The 16,765-nt window shown below is 38.6% G+C and overlaps 1 protein-coding gene across 4 annotated transcripts in view; it reads right to left on the bottom strand.

The window, feature by feature from the left end:
• Positions 1-429: 429 nt before the first annotated feature.
• jcada (junctional cadherin 5 associated a) overlaps positions 430-16,765 on the bottom strand; it is a 32,845-nt gene continuing 16,509 nt past the window's right edge. For all 4 annotated transcript variants that reach the window (XM_087276230.1, XM_087276229.1, XM_087276231.1 and 1 more), the window contains 3 exons: positions 11,747-12,223; positions 6,048-10,057; positions 430-2,447 (listed from right to left, as the gene is read on the bottom strand). In XM_087276230.1, coding sequence (XP_087132356.1) covers positions 2,413-2,447; positions 6,048-10,057; positions 11,747-12,099 — 4,398 coding nt within the window. In that variant the 5' untranslated portion in view covers positions 12,100-12,223 and the 3' untranslated portion in view covers positions 430-2,412. The remainder of the gene's footprint in view (positions 2,448-6,047; positions 10,058-11,746; positions 12,224-16,765) is intronic.

Raw genomic sequence — 16,765 nt, 5'->3', positions numbered from 1 at the left:
ACATTCTTATGACCTGAAAGACAGTAAATAATAACTGAATTTACATTTCTGGGTGGACTTTCCCGGTATGCTCTCAAATCATTAAGTATAAACAGTCTTTAGTTTTAAAGTAAATCATAGTATGGTAAAACCTTCAGACTTCTGAGTGAACATTCAGAACAAATTTCAGTTAATGAAAAAAAGGTTCTCTTTATTCTCAGTATTTGTACAACAAATGTGACTAATTATCATTTATAGATTTGTTTTCTTTTTAACACATTGAATGTATTGTGTGAGAGAAACATATTTGTTTCATGAGAATGCAAGAATTGTTTTTGTTTTTGACGTCTGCCACATTTTAAAACTGTTAAAGAGCAAACAAGCTCTTAGATTGCTTCTCCTTTCTGTCACACATAAAAATGAACCAACAGAAGAAAATAAAAACAATAGTCCATGCAAGGAGTTTATTAATGAGCAATCTGCTATAATGTACAAACAATATTCCTCTCAAACATTTCATTCACCCAATACTTCAACAACACAAGTACTGAGGTGCACAGTAAACACTTCCCTTTCAGTAAAATATTCAAAAAATAGCTTGTTTAGAATTTAAATATTGCCCAAAGCCTTTTTTAGCAGAATAAAAATGTGCACAATGTAATATAGTGAATATATATTTAATGTAGTACCAAATGCACTTGTATGCAAAACATTTTCCTGACCCTAGTTTACATCTCTTATCTCATGCAGAGAAGGAAAATCAACTCCAACCCAATACAAAATAATCATGTACAGTTTCTGTATGAAAATAGAAAAAGATATTAAATGCCATATACGTTATATGCAACAATATAATCATCCGTTTTTGAAAAAACTAAATTGTACAAAATGGTATAGACAATCAAGGACTATTTACAACAATAATTTGATGCCAACTTACAAAAAGTAAGTGTGATGAATGCTATGCCTTATTGTTTGGCTAACAACAGAACATGTAACAGCATGAACTGTATTATAGCTATGCAAAATTTTGAAAAATATTACTAAAACATCATGGCATTAGCACTTTTTTATCCATAACGCTAACCATACTCAGAGCAAATGAAATCAATGTCTTTTTTTAAGCTATTTTCATCCGAGTTTCCAGATGTGCTAATCACTTTGTTCACACTTAATTTAATTTTAGTGCACTTTGGACTGCATTTACTGTATAAATGTTGTGTGATAGAAAATCATTGACAAACCTTTGTCCATCTCTTTTGAAAACAAAAAGAAAAGTAACCAAGCAATCGCAAACTAGTTCACAAGCACTAGGTTTACTCACAATATGAGTATACGCTTTCAGAATTGAGATTGAACACTTCATATGTGCATAAAGAAATACATGTAACACTTTTTGACAATTTTGCACCAAAAAGCACGCCACGTGGCACGATCACGGCCAGAATGATAGAAGCTAATAGACATATTCATACATGATATATCCATAATGATTGTAAGCAAGCAAACATACTCACGAGGTAAAATAAAAATACTTTGTGGAATATATTTTCATCTGTACAGATTGTTGATAGCTTGATAAAAAATAAATACGTTTTTAGTTTATTTTTTCCCCCATTGCATTCTGTGGTGAGATGATATTGAATTGCTACTTTGAAAAGCTGAAACTGCATATGAGATTGAGTGCAGGAAATCATTTTAAAGCAATAACTAACTAATGAAGTCACTACAGTTAAGTTTAACCAAGAGACCAAGGTTCGACTAAAAATATCCTTAAATCTTTGCCTCACTTTCTTTTTAGCTGCCCTATTCGCATAAAAGCAGCTTCATCCATAATTTGAAGAAAAAAAGATATATATGTATTTATATATATTTATGATTTTATATTGCAGTTTTACCACAGTGACATTCATAGTTTCTCCCAGGTCCCACTTTCCTTACAAAAATATTTCTCTGTGATTAAAAGCACAGTGTAATGTCACTGATTCTGCTGCTACTGTACCTCGCCAGTCCAATTCATTGCTTTGATACATCAAGGCCTCTCTTCTTTCTCTCATTGGTAATACTGCCGAAAATGAGAAGTGCAAGCTTTTGTGTCTGTCTTGTCGCTGTTGGCACAATGACACTGTGTTCTGTGAAAGTCCGACAGAACTCCAGCATTTGCTGGTGCAGAGAAACTTTAGAAAATTATTAAGTCTATTTGTAGCTATTTGTGTAACATCTGAGCTTTACTTGATATACATTATACATTCAAATCTCATAGATAGACACCATAGCTATTCCAGGTCATAGAAGTTCCCCAAATGAGTCTTAAATGTGCGGCACGACGCCTGCTTATGAACTTCTGTGACTGTATATTAGTAAAGTGTAAGGTTTTAGCCTACATCTTGTTTTCCAGTAAGGTCACAGGGTTTGTTCTTACAGTCTCCAAGTTCAGACTCTCTCCACACGACTGGGGTCATACGCATCTGAAAACAAATGCAAATTACATTAATGATTTTCATTCAAAATAGTGTCATTAAGCACGACATATATAAGAACAGAACATTGTTAAAATCACTTTGTTTTTTTGCAAAACAGCGAAGTATAGAAAAGAATGGGATATATGCACAGCTAGAGGTTTTAATCCAATGATGAACATCCGGTGAAAGGTTTATGTGACTTTTTTTCAATTTCATAAGGTTTCATTTACAGCATCGATGTTGTAATGTAATTCAAATATAATCAGTTAAATAGACTTCAGCATCCATTTGGTAAAAGCGTAAAGAGAGACGAATAACCGTTTAAACACACACAGCGTCATTAACAACAGGCTAGCGCAGAAACACCACTGAAAATACTGGGGTAAAATTAATTTCCACACTTTAAAGACATGGCACCGAAAAATAGAATTTAATGCAGTGTTTCTTGTTTGTTCTAATATCTACTTTCTATCCTACCTCAGCCAGGCAGTGATGATCTTAAACATGATGATTTTGTATGGGATGACAATTCACCGGAAGCCCTGACAGGCTGACTGAGATTAAAAGTCCAGTGTGCATATACCCCATTTATTTATATATATATATATATATATATATATATATATATATATATATATATATATATATATATATATATATATATATATATATATATATATATATATATATATATATATTCCATTAACTTTTCTTGCTGATTTGTGATGGCAATCAGTATGATAAATCAGACCACGCTTCCCTCTTGTGGTGAAAAAACTCATTGCTCATTGCCCTTGAGTATTAAGCACTGTTATTGTGGCTTGGCAGCTCATAATGCTACAGAATATGCCGGGAGGGAAAAACAATCTATTTTTTTGTTCCCAGTGCAAGCTGATTGTCTTTTTTTCTTTTGTATACCACACCAATGCATTTAACCTACTGTATGCCATGCAATACAAGATAATGCTGAAGGTGACCTCTCCTAGGAACGGGCTTTACATAATCAGACTTCACAAAATACTAACAACCATACTATACTAGCATATATAGGAATGCTAGACTTTTGGAGGATATTCTATATTATTGTGGTGAAGTAAAGTGTTTGGTAATTACAAATGAACCAACAAATGTTAGAACATGTCCATCAAAGCATTTTATCCCTGAGGCAAGCATCTTTTTTCAGTTCTTACTTTATAGGAGCACTGCATGAAAAAAAGCAGGAGGTCCTTTGTTCTTTTTTTTCAGCGACTGTGGGATAAAGAATTATTTGAATATGTGTAACATTAACCTGATACAACAGGAAACTAATTAAAAAATCTAATACTTCAATTTGTACAATATAATTTGTAATAAAATCTATTCTGCCGTTGAAATTACAGTTACAAATAGTAAGACTGTTTAGACTGCATTGGTATTATACAGAGTTCCTCGTTGTCCTTTTGAACCAGCCATCAAGTCACTGTGAAGCAGAGGCGGGACAAATACAACACTACCGCACCTAATGTCAGCATCCAGCATTGAGCCAACCTTTCAAATGGATACAAAACATTTGTATAATAGGTTGAGTGCCAGAGATGTTCTGTTTCACTGCAAACAAAGCATATTACTATCAATTAAAAAAATAGCCACTGCTCCACAGAAACACTCTCATTTTTAGAAAAGCCCTGGTATTTTCAGTGGTATAAAATGCTTTGGTTGAGACATGGCTGAGAAAATCAAGATGTATATACACATTTATAATACATTTTACATTGATTTAAAAGACAAATCAATAATATCTTTATTAATCAATGTTGCATGTGAGAAATGATGCTTTCACACCTGGCTTGTTTGGGAAGTTTGATTCAGAACGTTTCTCCTGTAGCTCAGTTCAAAGCTCAGCAGATCATCAATCAGACTTTATTAAAATTTACCATGAGTTATTAACATCGAGTAGGGCTGGATGATTGATCAAATGAAATCGCAAATGCAATTATGCAAAGCTGCAAATTGTCATAAACGTCTTCATGGTCATATAATCACATGATGTGAGCAGAGGGTGCTCCTGTGAAAATCTATGAAGAAACCCAGGAAATCCCCAATGACTTTCTGTATAAACAGAAGTTTTCAGTGAATTCATTGATTACTTGCATACTCCCAGGGTTGTTTATATCGAAGTTGACATACTTCTGCATGCTGTTTGTGTTGCTCTGCTATAACACTTCCTAAACGCTAGCTGGCAATGAGGTTTTATGTTCCCTTGTGTCGAGTTTCTTAGCTGGTGTTTTGTTTTTTTCGGAAATGTTACCTTAATGTACAAGTGGCTCATACTTGCTCATTTTAAGGTGGGAACCGGTGAATGTACAACAACTTTATTCATAAGGTAAACCCAAAACAAAACTTTCCACCTTGAACGCCTTCACAGGACTCGACACTTGTAAACACTAGCTTCAATGGGTCCACGCAGCTCTCGGTCCCGCCCACTCTCGTCAGCGCTACTAAGCCGACCAATTACAGAGCTTGCGCTATGTGTCGTTGCGACGCGTAATAACATTTTTTGAGAGGTGCGCATCAGCGACAGCCACGGCAAGGGCTATGCTACCACATCAGGCTGTGCGGGAGCATACAAGTGAGCTTGACACATAAGTATAAATCAGCCACACCATGTTGGTGTTTTGTAACATCTAATTTTTACGAGGTGGGCCGTTAGCCCAACGCTCAACCCTCAACCTTCAGGACCAGGACATACACACATATACTACAGACAATTTAGCTTACCCAATTCACCTATAGTGCATGTCTTCGGACTTGTGGGGGAAACCAGAGCACCTGGAGGAAACCCACGCGAACACAGGGAGTACATGCAAACTCCACACAGAAATGCCAACTGACCTAGCTGGTGCTCAAACCAGTGAACTTCTTGCTGTAAGTTGTTATCACTACCCACTGTGCAGCCCCTTCATTGATTATCCATAACTACTCCAACACTACTTTGAAATAATCTCACATACAGTAAAGACTTAGTTAAAACTGAAGATATAAAGTGAGGTTTGAGCAAAAATGTGTTATCATGTGTTGTAATTTTACATGCAGCATTAACTATAAATTAACACAGAGCCATAGTTCATTAAGAAGTTACACAACAACTGTCGCTATCACAAAAAGAATATTTTGAAACTGATTTTTGTATAGTTTATCAGTGTACTACAAGTCTGTGTAGTAAATCCAGTTCTATCTGAAAGCACATGCTGAAGTTTTACTAGAACTTGAAAAAATATGCATGCAAAAGCTAAATAATTCAAAACAACTGTCCAAGACAATACAAAGATAAAATACAGACAAAATCATGATTCTTTCTCTAAAATAATAAATTAATATATAATGACAGCTACAAAAAAGCCACAAAAGTCCAATGTTGTCTCTATTGTCTTGGAGATTTTGTTTATCCATTTTCATTGATGACTAATGTAAATGAAATCTTAGAAAACAAACCAGTGCAATCTGACCAGTGACTATACTTCCATGTGACAAGTTTTGGAGCATTCAGATATATTGCCTTGTGGAAGCAAACATAATCAAAAATAATGTACATGTGTAAAAGCATGCAATAGGGCATAAATGACAGACCTGAAATAAATAACTTGTCATCATCTTCTATTGCAGACACTGTATTATCCAAGTTGAACCCTTGTGGCAGTGTGATCTCTCTCTTTGCTACCATGCCACTGCGGGGATGTGGGATTGGACGTGCCATAGTCTTTGGTGACTGCCTTGATCTTGCAAGTAAAAGCACCTCAGCTGACACTTCTTCCTGAGCTGTTTCCTCATTCTCTTCTTGCATATAACTGGTCATGACAACTGCATTCTCACTGTATTGCTTCTCTTCCACTAGTGTTTCCTCCTCTTGAGCAGATTCTTGAAGTGCTTCCCCTTCTTCTTCTTCTTGGTCTGTCTCTTTGGCCAATGTGATCCTGTTTACAGTTCTCACTAATGGCTGACAGCTTTCTTCCTTTGCATAGACATTGTACTCTAGGGATGCTTTGTCATTTGTGGATGAGGGGGACAGAGAAGATAGGCAGCATGCCTGCAACTGGTCCTGTGGTGCTTCTTTTATCTCAGCATTAACTGTCTCCTTCCTGTCTCCCCCACTTACACTAAGAGTCAATTCCTCATCCTCGGTCAGTGGAAGCGACAAGCATAAGTTACTTGGAGGAAACTCTGGCAGCTCCAACATTGTGGAGACTCTTAGGCTGTGCTTCTCAGCACTAGATAAATCTTCTGTAGACTCTGGATCCTCTCCAAGTTCTACCTCTAACGCATGTCCTTGACTTTCCATAGACCTATTTGGCACTTCCTCAAACTCTCTGCAAACATTCTGTGTCTCGTCATTTAAGCTCATCTCTTTGGTTTGTGTTTCCAAAACTGTAGCATCTGTGTTTTTAAAATCCCTTTCTAATGGTTTGCCATCAACTTGATCAACAACCAAGGCTTCAACTGGCACAGAAATGCCGAGTATCCTGGCAGCACGCTGTTCAATAGACTCATTTTCAGGAATGCCTTTGGCACACTGGACTTGGTACAAGTTACTAAGGTCTTCGGTCTGCATATTGTTGGCCTTCTCTTGACTCAAAAGAGTCTCAAGATGTTCATCTGCCAAGGTCTTTTCATTACTCCAGCTCAGATAATCTGAATAAAAATGCTCATCATCATCATCCTCAAAATTAGCCTTAAACCTACAGTGAAGACTCTTGATCACATGGATACGCGATGACCTTTCTGATTTGATAACATCTGTGCTTCCTCTCCCAGCTTCCTTCTTGAGTTTTTTGGAGTTAAATGCATTATTATTGTTCAAGCTTTGAGTACCTTCAGAAAATTCAGGGCTGTGTCTGCTAAGATCTCCGCTACTGTCTGATGATGTAATCTGCAGGGTTTCACACATCTCTGAGTTGTCTGAAGGGCTGGTTAGCATAGGTGACTCAGGACTCAAGCATGTGGGAGATCCAGAGGTCACAGTGTCTGGAATGGCAGTGTATACTGTTAAACCAACATCCTTAAGCAAGCACTCCTTTGGAACAGGGATATCTTGCCGATGCATCACTGGATCATTGTCCCCCCTTTGCAGAATGTCAAAGTTAACATAATTGTCAGTCTTGCTGACAGGGATTTGTTGTGTGTGGGTGTCAAAGTTCACCTTAGTCTTGGACAAGGAACTTTTTAATCCTTTGTATTCAGGGTGGCCTCCTTTACCTGAATGGGATGTTACATTTAAGTTATTGCTTTTTAGTTGCATATCTGGGACCTGCACAACATGTGGTTGCTGGTCAATTTCCTTATTCGTGTGAGGCGGGGGGGTTTCTTGTTTTGAATTGTTGCTTGCATCACTCAGCTCCAAAACACTGTTCAATGCTTCATCAAGCTCCTTTGTATTCTGTTCAGCATTTGGAAACTTCCCAGTATGATCCTGTATCTCTTTGTTAAAAGATTCCAGCTCCCCAATAGCATCCCATTTTCTTCTGTTGACTGGTTTTAGCAAAAACTGTCCAAAAAGCTCTTGACTTTCTGATGATTGTTTAGACTTTCTCAACAAAGGTTGATGATCTGGGGATGATGGAAGTGATACGGACCGAGGAAAATGTGGGCTCCTTACACTAATTCCATTCACAGTTCTGGAGAATGCACTGTTGCTGGAGTGGTTAAGATCCTTTTGGCCTATCATGGGGTATCCATAGTTTGCACTACAGTTGGTTTCACCTTCATTATTGGTGATTGTGAAAGGGGAGGGATGGTCATTTGCTGATGAATGGGTATTTCTTGAAACTTCTGGGGAGCCTGTCTGAGTTTCCTGGTTTCGGTATTGATCTCCAGGCCAGGATCCTGCATAAAAAACTTCACTGTCTTGGCTTGGATCTAGTGACCTGGTATCTGTGATTTCTTTCTTCAAAGGGGGATTTCTAAAGGAGGGGGAACTGTTGGACTGTATATGTGTCTCTTTGCTTGATGCTTTTAACATGTTTTGGTTATCTTGCTGCACCCCTGTGTTTTCTTGTGAACTAATCACTTTTTGATTGTTATTTGGGTCAGAGACACTTCTGTTTGCTTGCATACTGATAGGGACAGACACCAGGCAAAACATTGTCTCTTTGAGCTTTTTCTTTGAGTTTTTCTTGTTCTCGGCCACAGTCTTAGCCTCAAATTTCTTTACTTGTGTCACTGTCTCAATCAAACCCAGGCTTGAATTCTGTTGTGTTGTCATTTGAAGAGCAACTATATTGCCATGAGTAACTGGATGCCTGTTGCAGTTTTGATCAGGTACTGTGTTTGAACATTCTGTCTCCTTCAACGATTCTTTGTGCATGCTGTCCTCATTAATCGAATTACTAATATTGCTTTTATTTGGATCTGTGCGGTCAAAGGGTTTCTCTGTGAAAGGCAAGGCACTGTCATTAGATTTCTCAGGTATGAGGTTGACTGGAATCTCATTTCTGATGTTTCTGATTTTGTCTGCATCTGTCAGAGAGTTCCCATCTATCCCTGCTCCTGAAATGTGTCTGACACGAGGATCGTCAAAGGGAATGTACTGAACATTACCCATCCGTTCTTCGCTGTAGCCTGGATATGCCTGTCTCCTGCAGGGCATACTTCTTCTTCCATCTCTGTAATGGTCTGGCCAAGCCATTCCGGTCTGCCTGATAAACCATTCCTGCACTTCTGTCATGGCAGAACTCTGCATATATGGGTCTCCTCTATACTGATGGTTAGCCATTGAGATAGGATAAGTTCTGTGCCCTCCTTTAATGACAGGCTGCCTTCTGTAGGATGGAGGGGGGATGTAACCAGGGGGCTCTGCGCCAGAGCCGCCTAGTTCTTGTACAAAGTATTCTTGCCTTGAGAAGGGGAGCGGAGTTCTGTCTCTCGCACGTGGGGCGAGCTCCCCTGTGAGCATCTCTGCACTCCCACGCATCTGCTGGTGTGCTTCGTAAGAAGGAGGTCTGAGTGGTCTGCTGAATCTGGGTTTTGATAATGGTGCAGACTGGGCACCTGATCGGTCAGTCCAACGTTGCCTGTTCTCTCCATCAATATGTCGTCCATGAGGGTCTCTTATGTGGTGGCCATTTAACTTAAAACCCCCATAAGAATCTTGCCCAGCAGTTGGTATGCTGAAGTATTGGAGGCTTTCAGATTGCATTCTGGGCAGTGACTGCGACTTGTTTTTGGTTCTAGGTGGAACAGCTCCTTCTGCAGTTCTTGGCCTGCGTTGATCATGTGCCACCTCGTTTTCAGATGGCTGGCGGCTCATGCTGGTCATTGGACGCCACTCCTCTGTTCCCAAACTTTGGTACTTCCTTTCAGCAGCGATTCTCCACTGGTGTAGGGCCATCTCTCTCTCTCTGGCACGTGCGCTCTCAGCCCGCCGTTGTCTTTCACGGTTATGCTCCTCTGTGCTTAAGGCAGATTCGGGTCTCCGCTGCATACCCTCTGGTTTGTTTGCAACCCCTCCTCCTCCACTTCCACGTGGGTCCCTGAAGTCTGCATAATCCAAAAGCACACTAAAGTCCTGACCTCTTCTCCGCCAGTAGGACACATCCTGCTCAGATCTAGGCTGAGAGTGTATTCCTCTGTGGGCTTCAAAAAACCTGCATCAAACACATATAGATGGAAGTTAATAAATATAGGTCAATGCTTATATTTGATAAGGCATACATTAACCGGCAGTGTATAGGATTTTAAACTTCTTGCTACTAAAAATATATTAATGTACTTTTTAATTATGTTATTAACTTCAAGTTATTAAAAGGTCAGTAAATGAAAATTACTTACTGACTCTAAATGTCAGTTTTTTTTGAAGCCGGTGGTCACAATCCAAATTGTGCACAGTTTCATACAGTATAACAAAAAATATATACCAGTTAACTTGGCAAAACAAGCTAAACCATATAACAATCTACACACACAGTGCTAAACAAGAAGCAAACATCAAACTTACACCCAGCTTAAAGAAAAATGTGCACGTTGACAATGCTGTCAACCAAGCAGAAGACCTCAAAGGAGGCTTTAAAAGTGAAAACAAACAATGATAAATAAGCATTTTTTCTAAGGAAGCAACTTGACTAGTTTGTGTGGTGCAAACCGTTGAGTCAGCACTAAAGGTTTGTTCTCTCATCCAATATCTTGGCAGCCGAGAGCATATGATCTGCATGTTAAACAATCCTGACCTGCACTCATGAAAGGATAATCTAGTCACAGCAGTGGAGCTGCCTCCTGCCCTAAACTGCTGAGTCTCAAATCATGTGACAAGCAATTACTTGAAAGTGCAAAAATGCACTAATGCTTGATAGTATGCCAATAAATGTCCAAATAAATGTGCTTCTATCTATCTATCTATCTATCTGTCTGTCTGTCTGTCTGCCTGCCTGCCTGCCTGCCTGCCTGCCTATCTATCTATCTATCTATCTATCTATCTATCTATCTATCTATCTATCTATCTATCTATCTATCTATCTATCTATCTATCTATCTATCTATCTATCTATCTATCTATCTATCTATCTATCTATCTATCTCTCAATGAGACTCTAACACAGGACAATTATAACTTACCTGGTAAAGAAAAAAAAACATGTGAAGCATCTTTATTTAAAGTATAATAATAATCTTTGACGCCGTCCTGCGACAATATGGCTGGTAGAATGCAGATGCGCACATTTATATTCATCATGTTTTATTAATAAAAGTGTTATATAAGAGATTGTAATAAGGAATGGAATATTGATCTGACAAAAGGCTCATGGGACATGTAGTTTCCTGCTGGCTCTGCCTGCAGAACTAAGCACACTCAGCAGGGGGTGCTGCAAGCTTTCCGACAACATTGATGTCTATTCCACAACAGTCCCATGTGAAACGAGAAGGAAATAAAACCGCACTGCAAAATCTACTAAACATAGTTAATGAATTCATCAGCTACAGGGGGAGAGAGGTAGGGAAGAGTGCAGGGAAATGAGTAAGACTGAGGAAACAGAGTACATGAAAATATAGGAAGTACAAAGATATGGATTTCACAGGATGAAAGAAAGTGCAAACCAAAAATAAGAATGAAGAGTGAAAGGTGACAAGGAGGGATCATTTAAAAAAGGAAAACTGGGATCTCTCCTGATGTGAAAGGGAAGTCCTTGACAGCTCCTACCTTTATGTAACACTCTTCATCATGCAAGACAGCTTAAACCTCAGATCAAAGGAACAGTTGAAAAAGAAGGAATGACAGCAGCGATGCAAGAGTGTGGGGAAGACGACAAAGAGGTCAAAAACAACTCATCAACACAACTCACCCGCTGTCAGTGGTCAGGCTGTCTTCTGGCAAACGTCCATCTCCTAGATTCCCGTTGTCCACATCTTGTGTCCTCTGCTTCCTGACCCTGTTCTCAGCGTCACCGGGGAATCCCCTGGCAGGAGCTTGTCTGATGCCTCCGCCGCTGTAAACATGGTCCCCCTCGTAGCCATTCACGCCGCTGTGTCCTTTCCGCTTCTCAGCGATTTCACACCGGCTGTCGCTTCGTGTCGGCAGACATTTCTCATAGGTTGCGGGTTGGGGGGAAGACGAGTGTGAAACAGGGACATTGTTGCTGTTCCTTTGTGGGACTTTGTATCCATGAGAGATGAGAAGGTCTTCCACGCTGTACATGGCTACGCGGTGTGTTTTTCTTTTAGAGATGTGTGTGTGTGCGTGTCCGTGTGAGTGTCAGATGAATTCCGGTCCTAGTCCAGATGAGGCAAGCTCGTGAACAGCTGCACAGGAGAGGCCATCGCTGTGAAAGAAAGCGGGACAGAGGGGAGGGAGAGAGAAAAGGAGAGAGAGAGACACACACAGATGAAGTTAAAATGATTCTCTCTCACAGTCTTTTTCATAAGAGGATTTCTGCTCACAGCCAAAACAAAAAGGTTCTATCTTGCCACGAGAGAAATGACTCGTATTGCTGTCGGTATGTCTATCCACTGACCCAGGCTTCTCTTCTCCCATCTGCCCCTTTCTTCTCCTCTTTTCTCTGTTCTTTATCCAGAGAGGAAAATCTCTCCAGATGACTGACTACAACACGCTTGGAAACTTCATATTACCTAGGTGTGGAATGTTAAACACAGTCCTGACTTTTAAAAGAGGCCATTTGTGACAGTTAACAATTTTTAAAAGATGGCAATTAGTAATCTTTAATCTTTTTCTTTTCAGCTTAGTCCCTTTATCAATCAGGGGTTGCCCCAGTGGAATGAACCGACAACTTATCCAGCAAATGTTTTATGCAGCGGATGCCCTTCACCCAACACTGGAAAACACCCATACACTCACACATACACTAAAGCTTAAGCCTGGTTTATACTTCTGCGTAAAGTGATCGGCGTGACCCATGGTAATCCACATGACACATGTATCCGTGCATTTATACTTCTGTGCGCTGTGTGTGTTGCTCTGCAATAACACTTTAGAAACATTAGCTGGCAGTATGTGTTTATGTTCCTCCAAGTTTCTTTGCTGGTGTTTTGTTTTTTCTGAACGCTACTTTAATATACAAGTGGCTCAAACTCGCTCATTTCGAGGCTGGAATCAGCGGACGTGCAACAACTTTAATCATAAGGTAAACACAAAACAACAGTCTCCAATAGGAGCTCCTTTACAGGACTTAACACTTGTAAACACTTGCTGCATTGGGCCCATGTGACTCACACCTCCACCCACACTCATCAGCGCTACCAAGCTGACTAATCACAGAGCTTGCACAACGCATCGTTGCGACGTGTAGTTAAATTTTTTTCAACAGCCAACGAGGGTTAAGCGACCACACGTAGGCTGCGCCTTAACATATGCGTGCACTTGATGCAGAAATAGAAATCAGCCTTTTTACAGTTCACCTATAGCACATATTTTTGGACTGTTGGGGAAACCAGAGCACCTGTAGAAAACCCGGGGAGAACATGCAAACTCAAACCAGCAACCTTCTTGCTGTGAGGTGATTGTGCTATCCACTGTGCCACCGTGCTAATTAGTAATCTTACTGACTTACAGTTTGGCTCCAAAGCAGTTTGTTCGGAAATTTGAATCTGTAGGAATTTGACATAAATGTCCCTAAATTCCCTAGTGTCATTTTTTAAAATTAAGGTGGGACATGACAATCCCAGAATATATACAGTGCTCAGCATAACTGAGTGCACGCCATTTTGAAAATTAATGTTTTTATCCATTTCTCAGTAAATATAGGCAAAGTATTTTGGTGTGTTAAAACAAAATTCAAGCAAAATATTGCGAAACAAATTACAGCCAACAAAATTTCAAAAAATTTTTACAATTTTTTGCTTCTCTTGATTTTTCCTCTTTTTAAATTTGTATTTAATATTTTTCTATAACATAAATTGTCTGTACTGTCTGTTTTTTTGTCGTTATCATAAGTTATTTTATTAAATAAGCTCCAGATTTGGCTTCAGTACTGACTAATCTTATGCATATGCACAAATATAATCTTGTATAGCTTCCTATTAAAAATATCAGTTTAAAAGATAGATCTGTGAGGGGTGTACGTATATATGCTGAGCACTGTATACCTTTTGGCAAGATTTAAGCCAAAGGAAAAAAAGAAACAAACAAATAATAAAGAGAAAAAATTACTATTAAGATTAACAAGGTTTGGTGTTTCCCAGTGTTGGGTTGCAGCTGGAGAGGCATCTGCTGTGTAAAACATATGCTGGATAAGTTGGCGGTTCATTCCACTGTGCCGACCCCTGATTAAAGGGACTAAGCCCAAAAGAAAATGAATAAATGAACTAACAAGGTTTAATGAATAAAAACAAAATGCTAGTGTGAGTTTAAGTAGAACAGAAAATATCAGCTACATCTAAAGCTACTTACTGTAAATGAGGTTATTTCACAAGGTAATGAAACCTAATTTCAGCTTTATGTGAACATGCAACAGATTAAACCGCAGAAGACCTACAGGTGCAAACAACATTCAACCAAAACAAAACCTTGGAAAAGTCACAAGTGGAACTAAGTCTGAGAAAGACTAAGGAAAAAGAGATTACCTAACCTGCCCTGACACACTCAGAAGGAGAAAACAAAATTGCCAGCAATCTTCCCACCATTATAAGTATTACAGTTATTTCCTTGATCTGCAGAGGGTGAAGTCCAAATGGAAGCTTAGACTTCCACATTACCTAAATGTTTTGAATGCTGACCAATTTCATAATCTACTTAAAGCTAAACATACAAAGCATTTCTGTATTAAATTGATTAAATATTAGGGTGTGTGTAAAAGATTAGGTCATGCTGAATCTCGCTCTATCTTGCACAGAATGCCAGAACTACAATATTAATTTAATTTTCAAATTCAACAGAGCTAGATGATTGAGTTTTAAATGTGAAAATAGGTAAATTAGATGAGGGCTTGCAGTAAACATTAAAAAAACTTTCAAGGATCTGAAATTAAACTAATGGCACTGAACATAGGAAAGCAATTAGACATTTTCATCCCATTATATCCTACTTTTTCCATAAGAAAAGGTCTGTTTTGATCTAAATGATGTTTGTCAGAAGTAGAAGGATGCAGTTAGCAGAGGTATGACTTTCACATTTTCACACTTTCCAACCCAGATACTCCAGACTGATCCACATTCACCATTAAAGGCCCTTAGAGACCACTGCCTCTCACAGCATCTTCTAGCACACAGAGGTCAAAAGAGGCCCCAAAAACGATGCTAACTTTCTTTCCTTTTTTTTCCCTTTAACTTTATGTCTCCTCTTGCAGATACACACAGCACACACACACAGGCAAATTCAATGCAAATAAAAAATGAGGGAGGTATAGTTTCCATCTCCACTGCCACAGGGAAAACTCTTAATACAACTTTTATCAATGCCATCCATTACCACCAGTCACATCTTTCAGAGACATTTGGAAAATCACCTGCTAAACACACGCACATACATATTTGATCTCCATATGATATAATATACATGATGCGCTATTTACTATTATCTTGCTCATTAGTCAAATAATTTCATTTTCATAACACTTGCAACATTGATCATGTGAAATCATTTGCTCTTCCACTAAAGCACTGAATATGCCCTATGGGTTATTGTCTAATCAGACTAGATAATATGATCATCGGGTTTCAGGCAAACTTGTGCAGTTAATACACACTGAATTGAGAGCAAGACATTGATTCTTTCCCCTCCAGCAAACCGTCAAGCCCAAAGAATACTTTATTTTTATATGCATACATTAGCAACCGCTCACAGTCGAACACACAGCCTTTCAAGCTAAGTATTCTCCTTTTGACAGTGTGCATGTGTCGAGCGTCTGTGTTCATGCACACTTTCAAATGGAGCACACTTCGCTGGGTGTTTGACTGAATGAAAGAATCATCCTTGTCCATTGGCTTTTTCTGTTTATGAGTTAAAAAGTCTTTGCACTTGTTTTAAAAAAAAGCTTATGTTCATTTAAATCACTCTCAAATGACAATCGTCAATGTGAGCATCTGTAGTTTTCAGTGGTTTGTTGTTGTTTGGTCTCATTCTTTTCTTTTTATACAGTGAAACGATAACTGCATTTCTGTTATCCTTTAAATTGTGCAAACTGAAATTGTGCAACAACTCCCATTCATCGCAAAATACTTCCAAAACTCAAAAATGATAATTGGTTATATGAAAAATTCAGAATCAGTCAATTCCTGTGAAACCGTCTGGGATATAACCATCCAACACAACACAGGCTCATTGGAAAAAATGTGCTTCATCCTACATTTTTGTGAAACCACAAAAATATACTTCAGCTTACGTTTGAAGGCAGTTTCTTGGTCAAATGAACACTACGAGGCAAATTGATGCCAACAGCTTTTGTTCCTTTTCACACTAATGCTATTTACAGGGGCATATTATTAATGGATTAAAGGATTTTTTTGTGCAGTAATTTGCCCAACATCAAATAAATACCACTTAACAACTTAATGGTTTCTATTATATTTAATCAAATACATTTGCCTCACCTGTCTATCTCCATATGAACAACTTTTCCAGCATGGTCACTTTGATCAGTAGCTTACTTTGTATGGTTTTGTACTAGTCAAACAGAGCACTCGGGTTTGAGTCCACTGAAGAATGGTTCCACAAAAAAGATGAAAGCACTGCAAAATCGAGGTAAAACTATGTGGCTGCGATAGACTTTCTCTTACATTTGATTTTGAAAACACTATTGGTTGGGTTTAGGATGTTTAGTGTTTAGGTCAGATCAAATGTACTTACACACGTATAACAAAACATACCCTAAATCATTCCCAACCATGTTTGCTGGAGGCACATCAAGAGT

The sequence above is a fragment of the Danio rerio genome, chromosome 12, assembly GCF_052040795.2.
Source record: "Danio rerio strain M-AB ecotype USA chromosome 12, GRCz13ab, whole genome shotgun sequence".
NCBI lineage: Eukaryota > Metazoa > Chordata > Actinopteri > Cypriniformes > Danionidae > Danio > Danio rerio.
The sequence above is the reverse complement of the archived record's forward strand: the minus strand, read 5'-3'. Positions and strand labels throughout refer to the sequence as shown.